Raw genomic sequence first — 22,584 nt, 5'->3', positions numbered from 1 at the left:
AAATTTAAAAAAAAAGACCCTGATGCTGGGAAAGATAGAAAGCAGGAGGAGAAGGTGGCAACAGAGGATGAGATGATGGGATGGCATCACTGATTCGATGGACATGAGTTTGAGCAATCTCCGGGTGTTGGTGATGGACAGGGAAGCCTGGTGTGCCGCAGTCCCTGGAGTTGCAAAGAGTCGGACACAAATGAGTGACTGAACTGAAGATTTACATGATATCAACACATAAGCGGATAAAGAAGATGTGGTATATATACACAATGGAATACTACTTCAGTCACAAAAAAGAATGAAATTTTGTCACTTACAACAACATGGATGAACTTGGAGGGCATAATTCTAAGTGAAATAAATGAGAGAAAGACTAATACTATATGATATCACTTATATTTAGAATCTAAAAAATAAAATAAACTAGTGAATATAACAAAAAAGAAGCAAACTCAGATATAGAGAACAAACAAGTGGTTACCTGTCGGGAGAGGGAAGGAGGGAAGGGAAATATAGGGGATGGGGATTAATAGATGTAAGATAAATAAACTACAAGGATATTTGTACAGGGAACATAGCTAACATTTTATACAAATTAAAATTGGAAAATACCATTAAGATTTGTGAATCATTACATTGTACACGAATCTTACATAATATTGCATAACTATATCTCAATAGAAAAAAGCTATGAGCATCTAGAAATGAAAAAAACAAACCAGTTGCCATTCTACCTTTGAAAAAATCTGTATTTCAAATACTATTTATAATATTTACATTATTATAAAATAATTTAAAATATTTTAATTCCTCTGTCATTGATTTACTTTAATGCTCTTTTTATATATTTATATTATCTCCACTTTTTCATGTCTATTTTTCTCATCTAACATATTATGAGTATTTTTCATGTCATTAAAATTTTTTGTAAAAGAAATTTCAGTATATGAATAATATTTTATCTTCTGGATGTACCACAATTTTTCAAACAATTCTATTACAGAACAGGTTTATTATTTTCAATGATTCAAATAGTTATATATAATGCTATGACATATTTGCCTTTATCTGGAAATTTATTGTTTGTTTAACATAAGAAAGCATAAGCATATGGACCTTTAACATATTTTGCTACTAACATATTTCTATCAACAGTAAATGTCAGTGAAACAGATAGGTAATAAAAAACCTGTGTTAATTTGATAGACATAAAATTACAACACTTTATTTTCATATCTTTGAATATTGTTAAAGATGAAATTTTTTATATGTTTATCAGCTATTTATATTTCATTTTTATGCATGTTGTTCTTCCACTTTTTAGCCCTTTGTGAATTTCTTTAAATAATATGGCTAAATAATAAAGCTAACGCTTCACTGTCATCTATGAAATAATGTTTTAAGTAGTTGACTGTTTATCTTTTTATATAGTTTGATTTCCTACACCTCCATATTCTTTTTTAAATTACCTAATTTTAGGTAATAATAAGATGTATTTTCAGAAAATTTGGAGACTACTGAAAAACACCAAAAAAGCAAGAAATTAAATCTACATCCAGCCACTCAGACATAACCAACTTTCTATATGTGTTTGTATGTGCATACACCCATACACATATGCACTTATTTAGTCATCCTTTCTTCCATGCATATACATCATTTAAAAGCATAAATGACATCACACTGCAAAAACTACTTTATAGCCTTCTTTTGACTTATTGGTATACTGCATATAATTCTCTAATAATAAAATATGCTGTGGAAACATCTTTATTTTAACCATCTCAGGATATTACTTTGAATGGATATTAAATAATTTAATTACTTCATTATTATCAGACTTGCAGATGTTTCTTATTTTCATTATTTTAAACATTATCTTAATAAACATTTGTGTATACATAGTTTTGTGTTCATAATTGATTATTTCATTAAAGTTTTTAAATATCTGGAATTTCTAAGAAGATGCAAAGAGTACAATGATCTGACACATAATGACAAATTACCTTCTAGAAAAGTTGAACTAATTTACTTTTCCATCCCTATAGTGTGACACTGTCTAATTCTCCACATTTTCACCAATAATAATCCCCATTTATATTTACAATGTGTTAGACTTTATATCTACTTAATTGATAGAATATCTGAACATTAGAAAATTTAAACAGTTTGCTTAAATCCTCAGAGATAAGAATGAACTCAAAGTTTAGGCTGACCTTTAAACTGATGCTCTCTGTCCATATGCTATACTATCTCAAAAAGTTTTATATACTTATATGACCATTGTTACACATCAAATGTTTCTAGTTACTTATTTTAATATTTCTTTTTTTAAACTTAGAGGTGACTAGAACAATTTCTGTAAAAAGTTCTCAGAAAGCTGCCCAGCTGTGTCCAACTCTTTGTAACCCTATGGACTGTAACCCAACAGGCTCCTCTGTCCATGCGATTTTCCAGGCAAAATATTGGAGTGGGTTGTCATTTCCTTCTTCCGGGAATCTTCCAGACCCAGGGATTGAACCTGTGTCTCCTGCATTGGCAGGCAGATTCTTTACCACTGAAAACCTGGGAAGCCCCAGAAGGCCTTAGAAGTTATCTTAATGAGGTTTATATTTTCTTAGTGGTACCTAACAACTCTATATTTTAATAATATTGACTATTTCATCCTATATATTCGGTGAATATGTTTTCAAGTGTTTTTTAATTTAAATTTAATTTGAAGACTTTAAAAAATGCATATCAATGAGCTTCCAATCAAAATTTCTGCAGGATTTTTTGTAGATATTGACAAACTGATATTAAAATGCACAGTGCAAAGAAATTTTGAAAAAGAAGAGCACACACTATCTGATCTCAAGACTTGCCACAGAGTACAGGAATCAAGATTGTGATAATGGGAAAAATTACAAATGCATACATCAGTGGGACAGAAAAGAGAGGCCAGGAATGGACCCACACAAATGTGACTGATTTTTGATGAAGGTGCAGAGGCAATTTAATGGAGAAGAGAGAGTCTGTTTAAAAAATAAAGCATTTGGATGTCTGTATGCAAAATATTGAACCTCAATCTCTTACCCCATATAAAAATTTACTCAAAATTGATCATATATCTCAATGTAAAACATGACATTATAAAACATTTTGAAGAAAAACAGGTGAAAATCTTTGTGACCTTGGGACAGGCAAAGAGCTCTTAGATACAACACCAAAATCGTAATTCAGAAAAGAAAAAAATTAATACATATGACTTCATCAAAGTTAAAAACTCTTATTCTTTGAAAACAAAGTCAAGAAAACAAAAACAAAAGGGGAAAATATATGCAAATTTCACATCTCCCAAAGTCTTTTTATACAGAACATTTATAAAGAACTCTCAAAACTAAACAACAGAAAATAACTCAATAAAAAATAGGCAAAAAAATACAAAGAATTCTTAAAACTCAACAGTAAGAAAAAGATTAAAAAATGAGTCAAAGACCTGAACAGACACCTCACCAAAGATATACAGATGGCAAATAAGCCATGAACAGATGTTCCACATCATATGTCATCAGGGAAATGTAAATTTTAAAAATGAGATACCACTATCTATCTATTAAGCTCAGTTCAGTCGCTCAGTCGTGTCTGACTCTTTGTGACCCCATGAATCGCAGCACACCAGGCCTCCCTGTCCATCACCAACTCCCGGAGTTTACTCAAACTCATGCCATCAAGTCTGTGATGCCATCCAGCCATCTCATCCTCTGTCGTCCCCTTCTCCTCCTGCCCTCAATCCCTCCCAGCATCAGGGTCTTTTCCAATAAGTCAACTCTTTGCATGAGGTGGCCAAAGTACTGGAGTTTCAGCTTCAGAATCAGTCCTTCCAATGAACACCCAGGACTGATCTCCTCTAGGATGGACTGGTTGGATCTCCTTGCAGTCCAAGGGACTCTCAGTGGCCCAAAATCCAAAACACTGACAACACCAAATGCTGAATAAGATGTGGAGCAATAGGAATTCTTTATTGCTGCTAGGAATGCAGAATGGTATAGACACCTTGAAAGACAGTTTGGTGGTTTCTCACAAAACTAAACATACTCTGACCATATGACTTAACAAATACACTTTTTGGTATTTATCCAAAAGGTTTGAAAACTTAAGTCCATGCAAAAATCTGCTATTGAATGTTCCTAGATGTTTTATTCATAATTACCAAAATTTAGAAGCAACCAAGATGTCCAACAGTAGGTGAATGGGTAAAGTGTGATACATCCAGACAATGAAATATTTTTCAGTGCTAAAATAAATGTGGCTTTTTAAGCTACAAAAAGACATGGAGGAAACTTAACGGTATATTACTAAGTGAAAGAAGTCAATCTGAGAAGGCTATGGACTATACGATTCCAACTATATAACATTCTGGTAAAGTAAAAACTATGGAGACAGTAAAAAGATTAGTGGTTGCCAGGGACTGAAGGTGGGGAGGAAAGGGAAATAGATATAGAGTACAAAGGATTTGAGGGTGTAGTGAAAATACTTTGTATATTACAATGATGGATATGTGTCATTATACATTTATCCAAACTCATACAATGTACTGCACAAAAATTGGACAAAATATTTGAATAAACACTGCACAAAAGTATATATAGATGGTGAACAAACCCAAGTAAAAATGATCAATATTATTATTTATTTAGGGCATACAAATTAATAAAAATCACAATGACAATTAGAATGGCTAAAATAAAAATAAGTAAAAATTGATAATACAAAATGCTGGTAAGTGTGTGAAGCAGTATGAATACTCTTACATTGCTGATGGAAATGCAAGATGATACCAACCATTTAAAGCTTGCCAGGTAGTACTACGTAGGAGCCATAAGAGATGTGGGTTTGATCTCTGGGTCAGGAAGATCCCCTGGAGGAGGACATGGCAACCCACTCCAGCATTCTTACCTGGAGAATCCCATGGACAGAGAAGCCTGGCGGGTTACTGTCCACTGGGTTGCAAAGGGTCGGACGTGACTGAAGCTACTTAACACGCACTCATCAACCATTTTGGAATACATTTTTGCAGTGTCTTAGAAAGTTACAAACATACTCAACATGTGACACACAATTCCACCTAAGCCTTTACCCATGATAAATGAAAACTTAGGTTCTCACAAAAAATTCTAAATGAACGCTTATAGTAGGCTTATTCGAAACAACAAAATCTCAACAACCCAAATGTCCTTTAATGGATAAACAAACTATGATACATCCATACAATGGAATATTACTTAGCAATAATAAGGAACAAACTATAGAAATAGACAACAGCATAAACCTATCTCAAATGCATTATAATTAAGGGAAAGAGATTGGTTACAAAAGGCTACATCCTCTATGTTTCCATTTGTATGACATTCTGGAAAAGGCAAAACTATAATGAACTAAAACAGATCAGTTGCCAGAGATTGGGATGGGGAGCAGCCAACAACGTGCAGCTCAAGGGAATTTTAGGGGTGATGACACCAATCTGTATCCTGATTGTAGGGAAGATTACATGACTCTATGCAATTGTCAGATCTTCTGTAACTCTACACCAAGAAGAGTGAATTTTACTGTTTGTAAATATAAAAATGAATAAATGATTTTTCATTTTTCTTTGCTTTCCTGCATTGGTTAAGTGCTTCCCTAAACCAAAGACACATGAATATTTGTGAGTTATCGAGCTTACTGAATGTTCAATAATAATTTTAAAATATTTAAAGTAATTAAAGTATTTTAAATCTTTATCTGCAGTTTAACATGGTATGATGGAGGCTGCTGCTGCTTAGTCGCTTCAGTCCCATTCGGCTCTGTGTGACTCTATGGACTGCAGCCCACCAGGCTCCTCTGTCCATGGAACTCTCTAGGCAAGAGTTCTGGAGTGGGTTGCCATGCCTTCCTCCAGGGGATCTTCCCAACCCAGGGATCAAACCCAGGTCCCCTGCATTGCAGTCAGATTCTTTACTGCTGTGCCGCCAGGGAAGCCCATATGATGTATTATTTTTCCCCAAGTAAAGAATTGTTCTAGTGCCTTCTACGAAGTAAGCCACTGTCCCTCCTGCTTCTCCCCATTCAAAACGCCTTCAGACACTAACTATATACCTGGGGTTGCTAATAAACTTCCATTGGAAGACCTCCTCCATTGACAGATGATTATTTCTTTGTTGCATTTTATGATCACATGTATATAGTGTCTGTTTTTGAACTTTGTATTTCCATTGGTCTGATGATTTGTCTTTGTGTCTGTCCTTACCGGGCATTGATATCCTATAGACATGTGTGTGTGTGATATGCAATTCTGTAGTTAAATCAAAGAACAGGGTTGGAGTCACTGCCACCTATGTCATTAATAAACTCTCAAGTGTGGCTTTGCTTGATCACGGATAGCCAGGCGGGTGGAGGAGCAGGAAGCTGAGGGTGGGTCTCTAGGGAGCACTATCCTCTGAGCAGGAGTAAAATATCATGACCTGCTGCAGGCACGTTGTTTGGTTTCTACAATATTTATTGTTTTCAGTGAGTTGATTTCACTCATTTATATTACTTCCGACTGCCTATTGGTATTTGGGTTATGGTTCCAGCTCTGGGAAAGAATACAGAAAGAAGAGCCCATGAAAGGGGAGTTTGTGAAAAGGTTTCCAAGGGATAAGGTAGACCAAGAGGGAGGGGTGTCACAACAGCCCAGGAAATGAAGGAAGAAAAATGAAGTTAAAAGTGTCAAATACCCCTGAGAGAGCCAGTCAAGATAAGGGCAGCGGGTCATCTGAGCCTTTAGAGAGAGCGTGCTCTGTTAAATGGGGTTAGATATCAGATCGCACTGTGCTGAGCAGGAACTGAATCTTGGACGCTGGAGATAATGAATGTAGTCCGCTACTATCGAGAGCCTGAATGAGCTGGGGAGCAGGGAAATTGGATGGTAGCAGCGGCGAAATCAAGTGAAGGGAGAGGTCAGTTTGCTTTTGTTTGTTGACTTACTTTTTTGGATAGAAGTTTGAAGAGCATGTATAGGTTGAAGAAAAAGGGTCAGCAAAGAAGAAAGTATTGAAGGTAAAGGGTATAAAGGAAATTAATGGCAAAAGCGTTAGCATCAGTGATACGGAATAAAATCAAATCCAGGCTTTGCCTTGAATAGCAGGAAGGACTCCTGATCCCTTAAGATTGGAAGAAAGAAATAAAGGTGATAGATGCTGCTGTTTGGTGCTGGAGGGACTCACAAGGATACACAAGGAGTTTCCGTACAGTGACCTCAATTTTCTTATCAAAATAGGAGGTTCACTGAGAGTGAAGGGCAGGGATTGTATGGCTTAAGTTGGGCAATAAACTTTGAAATGGTGGCTGACCACATCAGAGTGACAGGATTAGTGAATGCTACTGAGGGACTAGCTCAGATTAGAAAACCATCTATCTTCAGAGTGGTATAATTCATTCCTGTAGCACTCATGGGCCTGAATTTAAGAAAAGAGACTTCTCATATAAATTCAGGTTTGTGTGTACAGTGTAAAAGGACAGGCTATAGAAATGTGGACAGTAAGCTCCTGGTGTCCAAGCCAAAGTCCAAGTAAGGCTTGGGAAAATGGAAAAAGCCACAGATTCAAGAAAAACAAGGTGAGAGAGAAAGGATTTATTCATTTGTATCCTAAGACTTATGTGCTCCTGCTGTTGCTAGGTCACTTCAGTCATGTCCGACTCTGTGCAACCCCATAGACGGCAGCCCGCAGGCTCCTCTGTCCCTGGGATTCTCTAGGCAAGAATACTGGAGTGGTTTGCCATTTCCTTCTGTGACTCCCAATAAAAAACTTATGTTTTAACCTTATTTTTTCCTTTCCCCTAATTTTCTAACTTATTTCATATTCACTCATTATTCTGTCAGACACATTTTAGATACAAGGACAGGTGAAAGCAAATGAAAGGAAACTAAAAACATATACAGATGGTTAAGTGAGTTTCACTTTAACAATGGTGCCTGGAATTTAAAGTGTCTCAGTTGAGCTTTAATTGAGAACAAGATGCTGTTGGTGGCTGGAAGGATTTTTGTTGATATGGGGTAGATGTTTATTGAGGTTGTGGAGGTTAGGATGTGATCAGTGATTCTCATGTTGGGATAATTTTTCCCAAGGGGTTACTGGGCAACATCTGGAGACATTTTTTGTTTTCATGGCTTGGGGGTGGAGTCCTACTTGTGGCTAGTGCTGGAGATGCTGCACCTTAAGACATCACCTTTTTAGAAGCATTTTGTGAGAAGCATAGTGCTGTGCAATTCCGTCTCCAGCGGAGTTTAGACTCCCACTCTACTGCAAATCTCTTTACTTACCCAGCTATTTGCATATGGATTCCTTAGGGGTTTATAGCATTCAAACCTACATTACAAGCATTGAAAATCTACATGCCTTTCTAGGTCTTTGGGGAAATGATTTAATTCTCTGGTTAGCTTAATAAAGAAGTTGCCTATACAGGAATAAGAAAAACTAAGTAGGCAATGCTCACCTTTGTTCTTTTCATGTGTTTGCATAACTATTTTCTACAACATTAAATTTGTAGTTGTGGCAAAAAAGAGACTTTTCTTTCTTAGAATCTCATATTACTTACTTGTATTGTACTTGAAGAGCTTTACTAAAAGGTCATTTGAATGTGGGTTGTAATGGAGCACCACTCCCATTGGTATAAACACTCAGTATCGTTGACTAATAAAAGCCATAATGTGAACTTATGAATAATACCCAAAGAATTCCCACTGTGCTTTAGGATTCATTATTTGCCCTTTTAAATCTAGCTTGTCTTTTTAATTATGTGTTGCTTGCATTAATAATAAAATTAATTTCCCAGAAACACATCTATCAGTTGCACAATTCTTGAGAACAAGAACCATATCTTATTCATTTTGAAACAACCAAAACTTCACTCAGCCCATTGTCTTGCATATGGTTAAGTCCTAAATAAGTTTTGAATGATGTGTTCTTGGATGAGTGAGGGAAAGAAGATTCTGAAGCATGATCAAGGCAATCAAAATAAAAGATCATTACAGAGAACAGAGTAGTTGTTACCAGAAAGGAAGGGGCTGGGAGGCAGTGAACAGGTAGGTGATGGGTAAGGAGGGTCAGCTGTATGATTACAGATAGAAATTAAATTTCTTATAGCGAGCATGCTATGCTGTATACAGAAGCAGAAATAGAATGCACACATCCAACTTATATAATGTTATAAATCAATGTTACCTCAATAAACACATAAAACAAATGAAAATAAATAAGAATCATCAGTGTATTTCATTTAAAATTATTAATATTTGACACTGGGTCCCCACAATACAAAGCAGTCAGAAATTATCCACTTTCTCAAGTTATCCCATCAGAATGAACCATTTTTAACCTACATTGTAGCTCAAATTTCCAAATGAATATTTTATGTTCATTTATTACTATAATAAACTGTTTATTATTGAATTGTGGTGTCGAACTTGGTGTTGGAGAAGACTCTTGAGAGTCCCTTGGACAGCAAGGAGATCCAACCAGTCCATCCTAAAGGAGATCAGTCCTGAATATTCATTGGAAGGACTGATGCTGAAGCTGAAATTCCAATATTTTAGCCAGCTGATGAGAAGAACTGACTCATTTGAAAAGACCCTGATGCTGGGAAAGATGGAAGGCAGGAGATGAAAGGGATGACAGAGGATGAGATGGTTGGATGGCATCACCGAGTCAGTGGACATGAGTTTCAGGCAACTCTGGAAGCTGGTGATGGACAGGGAGGCCTGGCCTGCTGCAGTCCATGGGGTCGCAAAGAGTGGGACAGGACTGAGTGACTGAACTGAACTGAACTGAAGCTATTTAATAAGAGCAGGCTTATTTTGCTTTGCTTTTCTAGATTTATGACTCTAAACAACTTGTAAATTCCTCACATATCCTTTTGCTCATTCATACCAACTGTCATTTTATTGAGGTCACACTTTCTGACAAGAGTAAAATTTTTTACTGTACTTGGGAAAGTCAGGGGATGAGGTTCTAAGAATTTTAGAAAGATTGCTCTTTAGTGGTCCTTCTAAACAATGTGTGTATATGTGTGTATGCTGTAACAAAAGATACAAAAGAAATTTAAAGACTTGCTAAATAGGTATACATTCCTTAACAAATTCAAAATAAAAATGTATAGGAATGCATAATGTTTATTTTTATGCTAACAGTATTACCGATTAAAAAAGTGAAAAAAACTTTAATAGAAAATGGATTCTATACTAAAAAAAAATTCTTGTAATTATCCCCAATTGAATAAAAATATACATTTCTAGTATAAATGAATTTCCTGAAATCTTAAAGAGATCATTTAAATATAAGTATTTTATATAAGAGCATTTTTCCTTATTATCCAATTACACATTAGCAGTAACAGCATGGGGAATAGTGTTACAGTTAGATCCCAGATCTGCATAACTATGAAAAGGATAATGTATACTAACCTTGAGATCTCATGAATGTCAGTATCTTCCTGAAGACGCTATGCCTCTGAAAACATCTTTTCAGTCTGTTGATCTCTCCTTATTTTTTCCTTAAAAAAAGAAAATATATAACCAATATGTTACATAAGGTTATATTTTCAAGAAGTAAAGTTTACAACAAGGTGTAAATATAATATGACACAGAGCAAAATCAATAGGATTCTTGGAATATAAAAATAAGGCATTAAATTTAGAACTGAATGATTATACTGTATATAAATTAGTGCAGAAAAAATATCCATCTTAAAAGAATGTAGTAAATTTCTAATCATTCATAAGCTTTCATTTATTTGTTAACCTGTTATTCAATCAACAACTGTTACTAGGGACAAAAAATTAAAGGCACTTTATCTCATCAATCAACATCACACTAAATTTAAATAACTTTCTAGTCTCCAGAGATTCATATCTTCAAGAAACAAAAATAAACAAGAAAACCAACCAAAATATTATAGCTAGATAGTTGATGAAAATCACAATAAATATTTATTAGGATTAGTGAAATAATTTAAAGAGATGATAAAATCCTGGCAGTAATTAAATGCTTTTATTTTTCCAGACTAAAATGTATCATATATAATCACTTTTTCTAAATAACTAACAAATTTCCATTCTAATAAGAAAAATCAGTAAGTCCATATACAAGTGTAAAATTTTTCCATAAACACGACATAGAGAAACTTGTGAACTGTGGTTCATTTATTGTGTTTGCACAACAGCCAGAAATGAACTACCTCTGATCATAGCCAGTAACAATAGCTAATGTAAAAGGACTATGAATGGATTACTGAATGAAGAAATAGACTGAGCAAACAACTTATGCTGATGTCATTCAAACAAGCTTAAAACAGCAAACATCTTTAAGAAAAAAGTTGTCTTAGGAAAATTATGTCTTTAGGAGCCTCTTTCTCTGTTTAAACTTTATGTGTATCTTCATGGATATACACTTTAAATAGCTTTAGAACATACTAGAATACTTGCAGCACTCACAACAGTAACATAGTGTTATCAAATTGCGGTTAGAATTACAGAGTTAATAGAGATAATAGAGTTTAGTTTGCTTCTGAGAAAGCCCAGATTCAGCAAAAGAATGAGAAATTTTGGAAAGATAGATTCAAAATTCAATTTTAAGTATAATTTAAAATCTCGTAAAACCCTGTTAAGAATATTATGCATAACATGATGACATACTGAAGACCACTAAAGCAATAATTTACATCACCCTTGCACTTATTTTGAGGAATATTTCAGAAAATAACTGACTCCTCTGTTATGATACATATCTTAGATTGCATGTCAAGCAACTAAGAACCAACAAGCAAGCATGCTAACAGATCTCTACCTGTTTGTAATGTGTCCATTGAATACAGACTTTAAAAACTTATCTGAAATTAAAATCAAATACTAAAAATAAATTAGATGCTGAAATGAATCTTTCTATAAATGTCATTTATAATCTTAACTCTAATTTTCTTGTTAATGAAAATGAATCTCATATTATTTAAATGTCATTTTTACATATTGAGGTATCATTAAGATTTTATCCTAAAAATAAAATAAAATTTTGCTTCTATAAAAAAGTGGGGAAACTTAAATATAAACAAATCAAGAGGCAAAAAAGTGAAGAAACTGCTATCTAGTTCAGTTTTCCCTATTGTACACACAGGAAAACTGGCTACCATGTATTTGTGACGTGTAGCTAACTCTCAGGAAGAGACTGTATGATTTTTGACTACCAGTTGGAAAAATTGAAATTTAAAGCATAATTGCATTTTACAACAAAAAATAAAAAACTTTCTTTAGTCATTTAAGGTAGTCTATAGAGTAAAGCAAAAATATTTATACAGAGTACATCATGAGAAATGCTGGGCTGAATGAAGCACAAGCTGGAATCATGATTGCCAGGAGAAATATCAATAACCTCAGATATGCAGATGACACCATCCTTATGGTAGAAAGTGAAGAAGAACTAAAGAGCCTCTTGATGAAAGTGAAAGAGGAGAGTGAAACAGTTGGCTTAAAGCTCAACATTCAGAAAACTAAGGTCATGGCATCTGGTACCATCACTTCATGGCAAATAGATAGGAAAACAGTGGAAACAGTGACAGACTTTATTTTTTTGGACTCCATAATCACTGCAGATGGTGACTGCAGCCATGAAATTAAAAGACGCTTACTCCTTGGAAGGAAAGTTATGACCAACCTAGACAGCATATTAAAAAGCAGAGACATTACTCTTCCAACAAAGTTCCATCTAGTCAAAGCTATGGTTTTTCCAGTGGTCACTTATGGATATGAGAGTTGGACTATAAAGAAAGCTGAGGGCTGAAGAATTGATGCTTTTGAACTGTGGCGTTGGAGAAGACTCTTGAGAGTACCTTGGATTGCAAAGAAATCCAACCAGTCCATCCTAATGGAGATCAATCTTGAGTGTTCATTGGAAGGACTGATGTTGAAGCTAAAACTTCAATACTTTGGCCACCTGACACGAAGAATTGACTCATTTGAAAAGACCCCGATGTTGGGAAAGATTGAAGGTGGCAGAAGAAGTGGACAACAGAGGATGAGATGATTGGATGGCATTACTGACTCAGTGGACATGAGTTTGACACCGGGACATGAGTGGACACCGGGAATTGGTGATGGCCAGGGAGGTCTGGCATGCTGCTGTCCATGGGGGTTGCAAAGAGTCGGACATGACTGAGTGACTGAACTGAACTAAACTGAAAATTGCATACCTGTAATTAACCTATAATTCAGACTGAGGCCAAGGGACCCACAGTGATGGGGAAAAATAAATGGACTCAAACTCTGATCTGTTTGAAGGTCAAGGATGTAAAAATAAATTTGATGGGCAGGATTGATCCTAACTCAGGTCAGTCAAGTTCTTGAGAGGGAGTCATCACAAAAGTTAAATAATTTTAGAAGAACAAGTCGTATTCAGTGCCATGTTCCAAGACCTGGAGATATGAGAATCAACACCAGTTCTGGGCACAGTGTGCAGTGGTTGATGCTGGAAACAATTCCAGTTCAGCACCGTGGCTCTCTGGGTGTGACTAGGAGACACTGGCTGCATGAGACTGTGTGAAAAAGCATGTGTCCACAAGTGAGAAAGAAGGTCGAGAGGGGAGGAGCTAGGATCCATCAGTCAACAGCACCCACTTGAGACTCAGGCAATACATAGAGGAATACCACCTAGATGATATAACCCAGGAAGATGCAGAGGCTGCTGGTCTTCCTTTGCAAGCCCTGTGGGCACATCGGTGATGGTCTACACAAGATCTGTGGGAAGTGCCACTTTCCTGAAATCCTATGTCTATGATGTGATCATGACTTAAGTAGAATTCCCCCCCAACCCCCCAGCGTAGCCTGTTATACTTTTCTTGAATGAGATTGCAATCCCATGGGTGGCCTTAACAATGACAAGTGACATCTGGGACTGATTTGTGGATACATATAACTATCTCAGGAACTATGAAAAATAATCAAGGAGCGTGACATTGATGGAATGGAACATGTATGCTAATGTAAATGTAATATCATTTGTCCTCACATATCTTTTGTTGTGCTCATCTAAAGAACTTCAGTTTCTGCTTATGAGTTCCATGAAAAACAAAACTGACAAAACCTACATTATTATTTTAAAACGTGCACCCAATACTTACAGTTCACATCTGGTCTTTCCTCATACCTGGGGTTCAATTGAGAAATTCCCTAAGAACCGTTTTTCACTTACAGAAAGTCTTGCAATATTGCGGGTGGAAGGTGAAAGCCACCTCTTCTAGTTCTAGGCCCTGTGGTTTCTTGGTTGCCCATACACATTACTGTAAATCAGCCTAAGATCCCAGAAGCCATTCGGAGTGGCAAGCAAGGGTCAAAGAACTCGCCCATGTTCATCAACATTTTCTCTAAATGGTACCTTTAGCAGGTCAGTGATGCACCAAGCTCTTGCTGGCATGTTTTAATCAACAGCCATGCTAGACTTCACTGAGGTCAATGAGGGTCACATCTCAGTGGTAGCCTTGACTGAGCTATAAGATCAGTTTGTGTTGTATTTAGTGGGTGATTCAGTGGTTAGATAGGATGAAATACAACTTGCTTACAACATTCTTTTAATTTGCTCCCATCCTTAAAATTTTTATTTTTCTTGCAATTGTGGGGATTTCAGACTAAGCTTGTTCCTCCAAGAATCATGGAGTTTGAGATTCTCAAGTTGATCACTTCTATATGTCTGGGAGCCTGGCTTATATCACAGTTTCAATATGTCAAAAGGAAATATTCTATGAACACAAGTGAAGAAATATGAATTGTCTATTCAGTGCTTCTAAGGTAATAATACAACTTGTAAGTTTGGTGCAACAGTTTAGTTACATTTGCAACTGCATCTCAAAACACAGTATTGTGTATTTAATATGCCTTCAATCAGCAAAAGCATCTTTCACTCTGAAGGACAACTTCCAGACAGAAGTAAAAGGCCTAGGACAAAGGAATCTAGCAGGAAACACCAATCTGTCATATACAGTTTGGCCCTATTTTTTTAAAGACAATAAAATACCACTGAAATCACATTGATTCTATTTAGATTTATTTTTTAAGTAACAATACCACTTCAATTTTGTACCTACATACACCTGATAAAGTGCAATTATCAAAATACATGTAGCCCTTAATCCATTTTTCCTAACATGTGCTGAACTATAGTGAATGGTATCATATGACCAAAAACTTTCTAAGATTATAATAGCACTTAGTCATTCTATTTCAGTAAAAGTGGACAGGAGTTACTGAAACAAATTAAATCAGTCCTAGTTAGGATATTTATATATCAGGTTCACCATGGGATTCTTCCAATCAGCTGTGCTCTCAAGTGTGCAAAACAAATCTCTGAAATAGTTCAGAGAGATCTATATTTAAAGACATGGGGAAAGACATAACTATAATTACTAGGAATTTGCGAGAGCTAGAAGAAAATTTGGGTGAAAATTTAGGTAAAAATTGAAAACACCAAAGAGGTAGATAAATTCCAAGAAAATTGTAAATTAGCAAGACTGACCCAAGAACAGGTGCAAACTTGACTTGACAGATTATCATAAAAGAGACTGAAAATATTTTTCATATTCCACCATTGCAAGAGCAGATAGCATCAACAGGGTGCAGGGAAGCCTTAAGGAATCTTTATAGTAAAAGTCTCCAATAAATCATACACTTCATCAACAAGAAAGTTTCTTGACCTCTACATGTTTTTCTCTCATCCCACTCACATTCACATTTCCCCACTTACTGAATTTAGGGTCCATTATTCATCATTGTGGTCTCTCCCTCACATATACACTCACCATGATGGCCTTTTTCCTCTCTTCTTCAAATAAATGTGACAAAAACAGCTAGTTAAACTCATCTCTCTTCCAACTATGAACATGCCTCTCATAGCTGAAGAGATGATAATGACTAGAGAAAATGTAGGCTCTTGTAAGTGGGTCCCCAGTAGCAGTGTCTGACAATCTTGTTACATTTCCCTTCTTAATGCATGCTTCAACTCTATACCACAAAAGGCAACTTTACTTCTTTTCAACTGTCCATCATTTCTTCCCATCTTTTCCAACTTAGTTTATGCTACTGCTTCTAAGAAAACTGAAAAAAACCCTATTCAAATTCCTCTTCTCACCACAATATTGTGTGTACCCCTAACACTTGTACACATGGAGTCAACCTTCAATCCTGTTATGATGGAGAAACTGTTCTTTCTCCCACCTAAGGTGATTTCCCTCTCTTAAGCTTTGGATTCCATTTCCTCTCACCAATGCTAGGTCTTTGCCACTTTAATAATCCCCTTTCTCTTCTGCATCATCATTCCCCCCTCTTTTTACTGGATTATTCCCATTTGTCTGCAAATATGCTGTAATGTCTCCAAACTTAAAAATAAAGTCCCTTTCCATCAGTTCCCCATCTCACTATCACCTATTTCTCTACTCCATTTGTAGCAACTTGCCAAAGGAAGGTATTTTCTGTTTCTCAGATACAATTCTACATTGAACTCCCCCAAATTAGACTTCATTTTCACAGTTCCACTGAAATAACATTTATAAAGTTTATCAGTGAGCTTAAATATTACCAAATCCAATGGTAAATTTTCAGTCCTTTTTTTCCTTAATATCTCAAGAGAGCTTGACACAGATTTCCTGTCTTGAACTCTTTCTTTACCTGGTTTGTAGGATACCACACATAAGGTAGGATTTTCTCCTGCCCATTTGCTGCCCTTTCTCAACTTCTCTGTCTGATGTCTTCCCTTATCCCTAACCTCTAAAGCCTCTTGTGAACTGAAGTCTGAGACTTTTCTGTGTGACTCATAGCAAAGCAGACCTGGTCCTCTGTCTTTAAATGCTATCCTTTATCTGTGAATCCCAAATGTAGACATGTAGTCTGAACCTCTTCTCTGAGCTTTAGATTCTTATACTCACTGTCTACTCTACAGGTCCACTTACATGGCTAGTAGGCTTTTCAAATTTAACATATTAAAAATAGTAATAATAACAAAAGAAAGATAGAAGGAAGGGAGGGAGTGAGGAAGGAAGGTAACATACTTCGGGCTTCCTCCCCTTCCTCCAGTCTTTCCCATTTCACTACGTTGCATCATCATTTACCCAGTGACTGGTATTTAAAAAATCTCTTTGAGAAATGGCCAATTCTAGGATTGGGGCAGGTAAATATCAGATGAACCTGAAGGATCTTACAGTGATGAAAAGTAAGAAAGGGAAGGAAAAAAAGAGGCACAGTCATGTCAGAAGGACATAAGAACTGACCCAAAAGAACTCTCAATGGTAAAAGTTGGAATAATTTAAGCACGAAAAATTAATGACAGTATTAGATTATAACCCAAAGAATAAAATGAATATCTATGAGTCAATACTGATATAAATAAATGACTGAATCAATGAATAGGGGAGAAGGAACAAATCTTCCTTACATTAACCAAATTCTGTGATATGATATTTATGACTTTACATAAAAATGCATATGTAGCTGCATAATAGAAAATTATTCAACAAAACCAATTTTGAAGCACAGAACAGTTTTTGGATGTTGGGTCCACATTTTTTTTTCAGCAGAAACCAACTTTTAAATATTAAATTAATTGAAGGGCTCTTAAATTTACAGAGAAAATAGAGAAAGGCTGCTAGAATTGATCAGATTCCCAGGAAATGCTTAAATTCTTACAGATGGTCCTAGGAACACAGTTAAATTACAGACTATGTTAGTCAGTGTACTTTCATGCTCAGTTGCAGAAAAAGAAATCAAATCTAAAAAAAGAAAAAGCAGCATCCACTGACAGGAATGAAAGAGGAAGATCTTTACAGCATTTGTTCCCTCCACTTTCAGTTAATGAAGCAGTCTACAGTATCTATCTTAATTATTTAGATTCTTTCTCATGGAAACCACGCAGGGTTACTATTCTGCAGGGTAGGAATGTCAAAATAAAGTCTTGAAGGCTTGCTCGCACTGCCCTGATAACCTCCATTTTCTCAAAAGAAATGAGAAAAAAACCCACAAATTTGTTACATAAGAATGTGTCCGTATCTTCTCTGCCACTATAAAATGTAAGAAGCCTCACCAATATTTCCCTGTGGAAAGTGCCCAGAACCTAGTTAGTACTTAATGTTTTTACATACTTTCTCCACATTTCAGAAGCAGTGCATGTAGTGGCAGACAGAAATGGGGGATATATAATTATGTAATTAATCTGTCCCCAAATCTGTCTGCTTGTAACATGAAGAAGCATATCCTGCTAATGTCAGGTATAATGTGCGGATGAAGAAAAGAGGGATGCAATCTAGATATTATATGAGAAAATTTTGTTACGGATCTCTCTGTTGATACACTTCATGATAGCTGACTTAATAATAAAGTGACTTTACCATAAAGTGAACAATAAATGAAACTTGAGTGGAGATTTTTACTAATAAGAGTAGACAAATGAAGATTCAATGCAGTTCAAGAAAAGTATTAGGGACATGACATTGTTAGAAAAAGTGCTTAGGTTCTGGAGTACCAAAAAACAGAGGTTGTCATCATTTCTATGTTTTTATCTTTCTTACTTCTGTGACTTTGGGCACATCAATTTACTTAACATCAGTTTCTTCATCTATTAAATGGGCATATGAACTTCAATTTTGCATTTTGTAGGGAAATCAGTGGTCTAAGGTGGTGCTAGTATTAAAGAACCTACCTGCCAGGTGCAGGAAATGTAAGGGATGTGGATTCGATGCCAAGATCAGCAAGATTCCCTGGAGGAGGGCATGGCAACCCACTCCAATATTCTTGCCTGGAGAATCCCATGGATAGAGGAGCGTGGCGGGCTACATTCCACAGGGTTGCAAAGAGTCAGACACGACTGAAGCGACTTAGCACGCACGCACACACTCAGGGAAGTCAGTAGACAAGCAATCAGGCAATGCAATTTTCAGAGAAAGGGCAGAGAATGAATACAAATGAGTACATAGTTGACACACTATGAAGACATGAGCTATTTCACCATCTAAACTATTGGAGCCAGGGGTGGAAGAGACAGCTTCTTGTCTTCAAGAATATAGTGCTAGGAAGATGTGTATGTCTACATGTAAGCAGATATCTTTCATAGATCTTAAGGGAAACCCATAACCCCATATGCAGTGGGAGAAAGTAAGGCCCTCCCATAGTGAGAACAGAGGCAAGTCATGGGGGTGGGAGGATGCACTGAGGTTATTCTTTGAGCCCTAGAACCGTTTTTGCCTGATATGATCTCACCCATGTCTCTCTTAGTTACATGAACGAAGATATCTCTTTTTTGTTTAAGCCAGATTGCATAGAGCTTTTTTCACAAGCAATAAAAAATTCTGACTAACATAACCATGACTATTAACTGAATATTTTAAAGAAGTGCTAGGACAAATGCCAAGTATTACCAGTAAGAAATGCAATTTAAAAACTGATATAGTTATTTATTACCAGTAAGAGAAATTAAGTGAAAGTGATTGTGTTGATAGGTCCTCAGTGACCATCATATCTTAAATAGAGAATTTAAATACCAAAAATAAAAAAGGAAAGAAATCTAAAAAGGAAATTTCTTCCAGCTTTTTAAGATAGAAGAACTAGTTGATTTCTTTGATTTGTGCCTAGTAAGCAGACTACAAAAAACACAGATCAATACCAGATGGAGGCTATCAAAACAAAAAATGGCCACAAGGAAACAAAAATGTATTTAAAATTAATCTGCAGCTACAATATGTGGGCTTCTAAACTGAGCAGTTTTATTTCCTTTTATCATACCCCAATGTTGAAGATTTTTTTAATAAAGTGGATGATTTATCCTTTAACCCATTTGCAGAACAGATAAAGGAGACTCAACAAACCATTATATCTATTTATTTGTATTAAAAACTAATATTTCTAGCTTTTCCTTCTTTCACATTAAGCAATATCTATACTTTATCTTTTTACTACTCCCCTGATTTAACTGATTTAATCACTTTGTCCTCGTGAAAGTGAAAGTCACTCAGTCGTGTCTATGGAATTCTCCAGGCCAGAATACTGGAGTGGGTAGACTTTCCCTTCTCCAGGGGATCTTCCTAACCCAGGGATTGAAGCTAGGTCTCCCACATTGCAGGCAGATTCTTTACTAGCTGAGCCACCAGGGAAGCCCTAAGTGGAAAATAGCATAGGGCTTTTTTGCACCATTTTTATATTATTACCATCTGTGTATAAATTTCAAATGTATTTTTGAAATATTTTGTTTACTTATTTTTCTAGCCTTTGACCAACATCTCCCTGTTTCCTCCATCTTCCAGCTCTGGTAACCATAACACTATTCTGTTTCTATGAGCTTTCTGTTTTTTAAATATCACATATAAGTGAGATCATACAGTATTTGTCTTTCTCTACCTGACTTATTTCACTTAGCATTAATGCCCCAAATTCCATCCATGTTGTCACAAATGGCAAGATTTTCTCCTTCTTATGGCTAAATAATATTCCATTGTACACACACACACACACACACACACATATATATATATACATACACCATAACTTCTTTATTCATTCATCCATTAATGGACACAAGTTGACTATTGCAAATAATGCTGCAGTGAACATAAAGGGTATATATTTCTTTTTAAGATATGACTTTATTTCCTTTGGGCATTTACCCAGAAGTGGCAATATGGTTTTAATTTTTTAAGGAACCTCATATTGTTTTCCATAGGTTCCTGGAAACCTATTACAATTTACATTCCTACCAGTAGTGTAAAAGGGTTTCTTTCTCCACATTCTCCCCAACATTTTCTATCTCTTGTCTTTTTGATATCAGCTGTTCTAACAAGTGTAAGGTGATTTCTCACTGTTATTTTCATTTGTGTTTCCTTGATGATTCCTGAAGTTGCGCATCTTTTCATGAACTTGTTGGTCATTATACATCTAAAAAAATTCTATTCCATCCTTTGCCCAATTTTTTAATGGATCATTTGTTATTCAGTTTCATGAGTTTCTTATATATTTTGGATATTAACTCCTTATCAGATATACTATTTGCAAATACTTTCTCCATTCCATAGATTGCTTTTCATTTTGTTGATCATTTTCTTTGCTGTGCAGAGCGTTTTAGTTTGGTATAGCATTACTTGTTGATTTTTGTTTATGATGCCTGTGCTTTTAGTGTCATATTCAAAAAATTCATTGCCAAGATGAACATCAGAGAGATTTTCCCATATGTTTTCCTTTAGGAGTTTTGCAATTTCACCTTACATTTAAGCCTTTGACCCATTTCAAGTCAATTTTTGTGAATGCTATATGACAGGGGTCCAGTTTCATTATTGTTATGCGAATATACAGTTTTTTTCAGTATCATTTATTTAAGAGACTATCCTTTCTTAATTGAGTGTTTTTGACTCCCTTGTAAAATATTAGTTGGCCAAACATACCTGAATTTATTTTAGGGGTGTTTAATCTGTTCCTTTGGTCCGTGTTTTTATTCTAGTATCATAGTGCTTTAACTAGTGTGGTTTTGTAATTTAGTTTGAAATCAGGAAAAGTGATGCTTTCAGGTTTGTTTTCTTTCAATGGAACATTTTTAAGTGGATTTTTAAAATAACCTTGAACGTTTTTAAGGACCTCTTGTGTTCACACATGTTAAGTTGTTTCAGTCATGTCTGACTCTTTGCGACTGCATGGACTGTAGCTCACCAGGCTCTTCTGTCCACGGGGTTCTCCAGGCAAGAATAATGAAGTGGGTTGCCATGTCCTCCGCACTCGCAGCTGGATTCTTTACCACTAGCCCCACCCAGGAAGCACATTTTATTTAAAGTAGACTCAAAGGCGGGCTTCCCTGATAGCTCAGTCGGTAAAGAATCCACCTGCAATGCAGGAGACTCTGGTTTGATTCCTGAGTTGAGAAGATCTGTTGGAGAAGGGATAGGCTACCCACTCCAGTATTCTTGGGCTTCCCTTGTGGTTCAGCTGGGAATCTGTCTGTAATGTGGGAGACCTGGGTTTGATCCCTGGGTTGGGAAGATCCACTGGAGAAGGGAAAGGCTACCTACTCCAGTATTCTGACCTAGAAAATTTCATGGACTGTATAGTCCTTGGGGTCGCAAAGAGTTGGAGACCAGTGAGTGGCTTTCACTTTAATATTCAAAGGCAACAATGATTTTAATATTAAGAAAAATATTTTTCAGCTAATCATAATAGAAATTTGAATAAAAATAGGATTATTTTTAAAAATCTCTAATAGATGTAAAAATATTTTAAAAACTTAGGGACTCAGCAAGAAAAATGCACTGCAAGAAGAAATGCACAAAACTCTTCTGTGGGTAGAATGACAGTTAAATATGGAAAGATATCTGGTATTCCTGGAATGGAATTGTAAAGATGTCAATTTGCCTTGTGGCTCAAATTAACCTATAAATGTAATGTAACTCCAATGGCATAGCATGTAATGTAACTCCAATGCCATGGTTTGTTTGGTAGTTTGATGACATTCTTATAAAATTCAAATAATAATTATGTGAGAATAACTAATATGCAGAGTATATCATGAGAAATGCTGGACTGGATGAAGC

At 35.8% G+C, this 22,584-nt stretch overlaps 1 protein-coding gene across 2 annotated transcripts in view; it reads right to left on the bottom strand.

Moving 5' to 3' along the window:
• The window catches only part of CSRNP3 (cysteine and serine rich nuclear protein 3), a 196,145-nt gene that overhangs the window by 149,270 nt on the left and 24,291 nt on the right, over positions 1-22,584 (bottom strand). For both annotated transcript variants that reach the window (XM_043488094.1, XM_043488092.1), the window contains one exon: positions 10,457-10,545. In XM_043488094.1, the coding sequence (XP_043344029.1) occupies positions 10,457-10,469 (13 nt within the window). In that variant the 5' untranslated portion in view covers positions 10,470-10,545. The remainder of the gene's footprint in view (positions 1-10,456; positions 10,546-22,584) is intronic.

This window comes from Cervus canadensis, chromosome 15, assembly GCF_019320065.1.
Source record: "Cervus canadensis isolate Bull #8, Minnesota chromosome 15, ASM1932006v1, whole genome shotgun sequence".
Taxonomy (NCBI): domain Eukaryota; kingdom Metazoa; phylum Chordata; class Mammalia; order Artiodactyla; family Cervidae; genus Cervus; species Cervus canadensis.
Note: the sequence above shows the minus strand (reverse complement) of the source record. Positions and strands in the feature narration are given on the sequence as shown.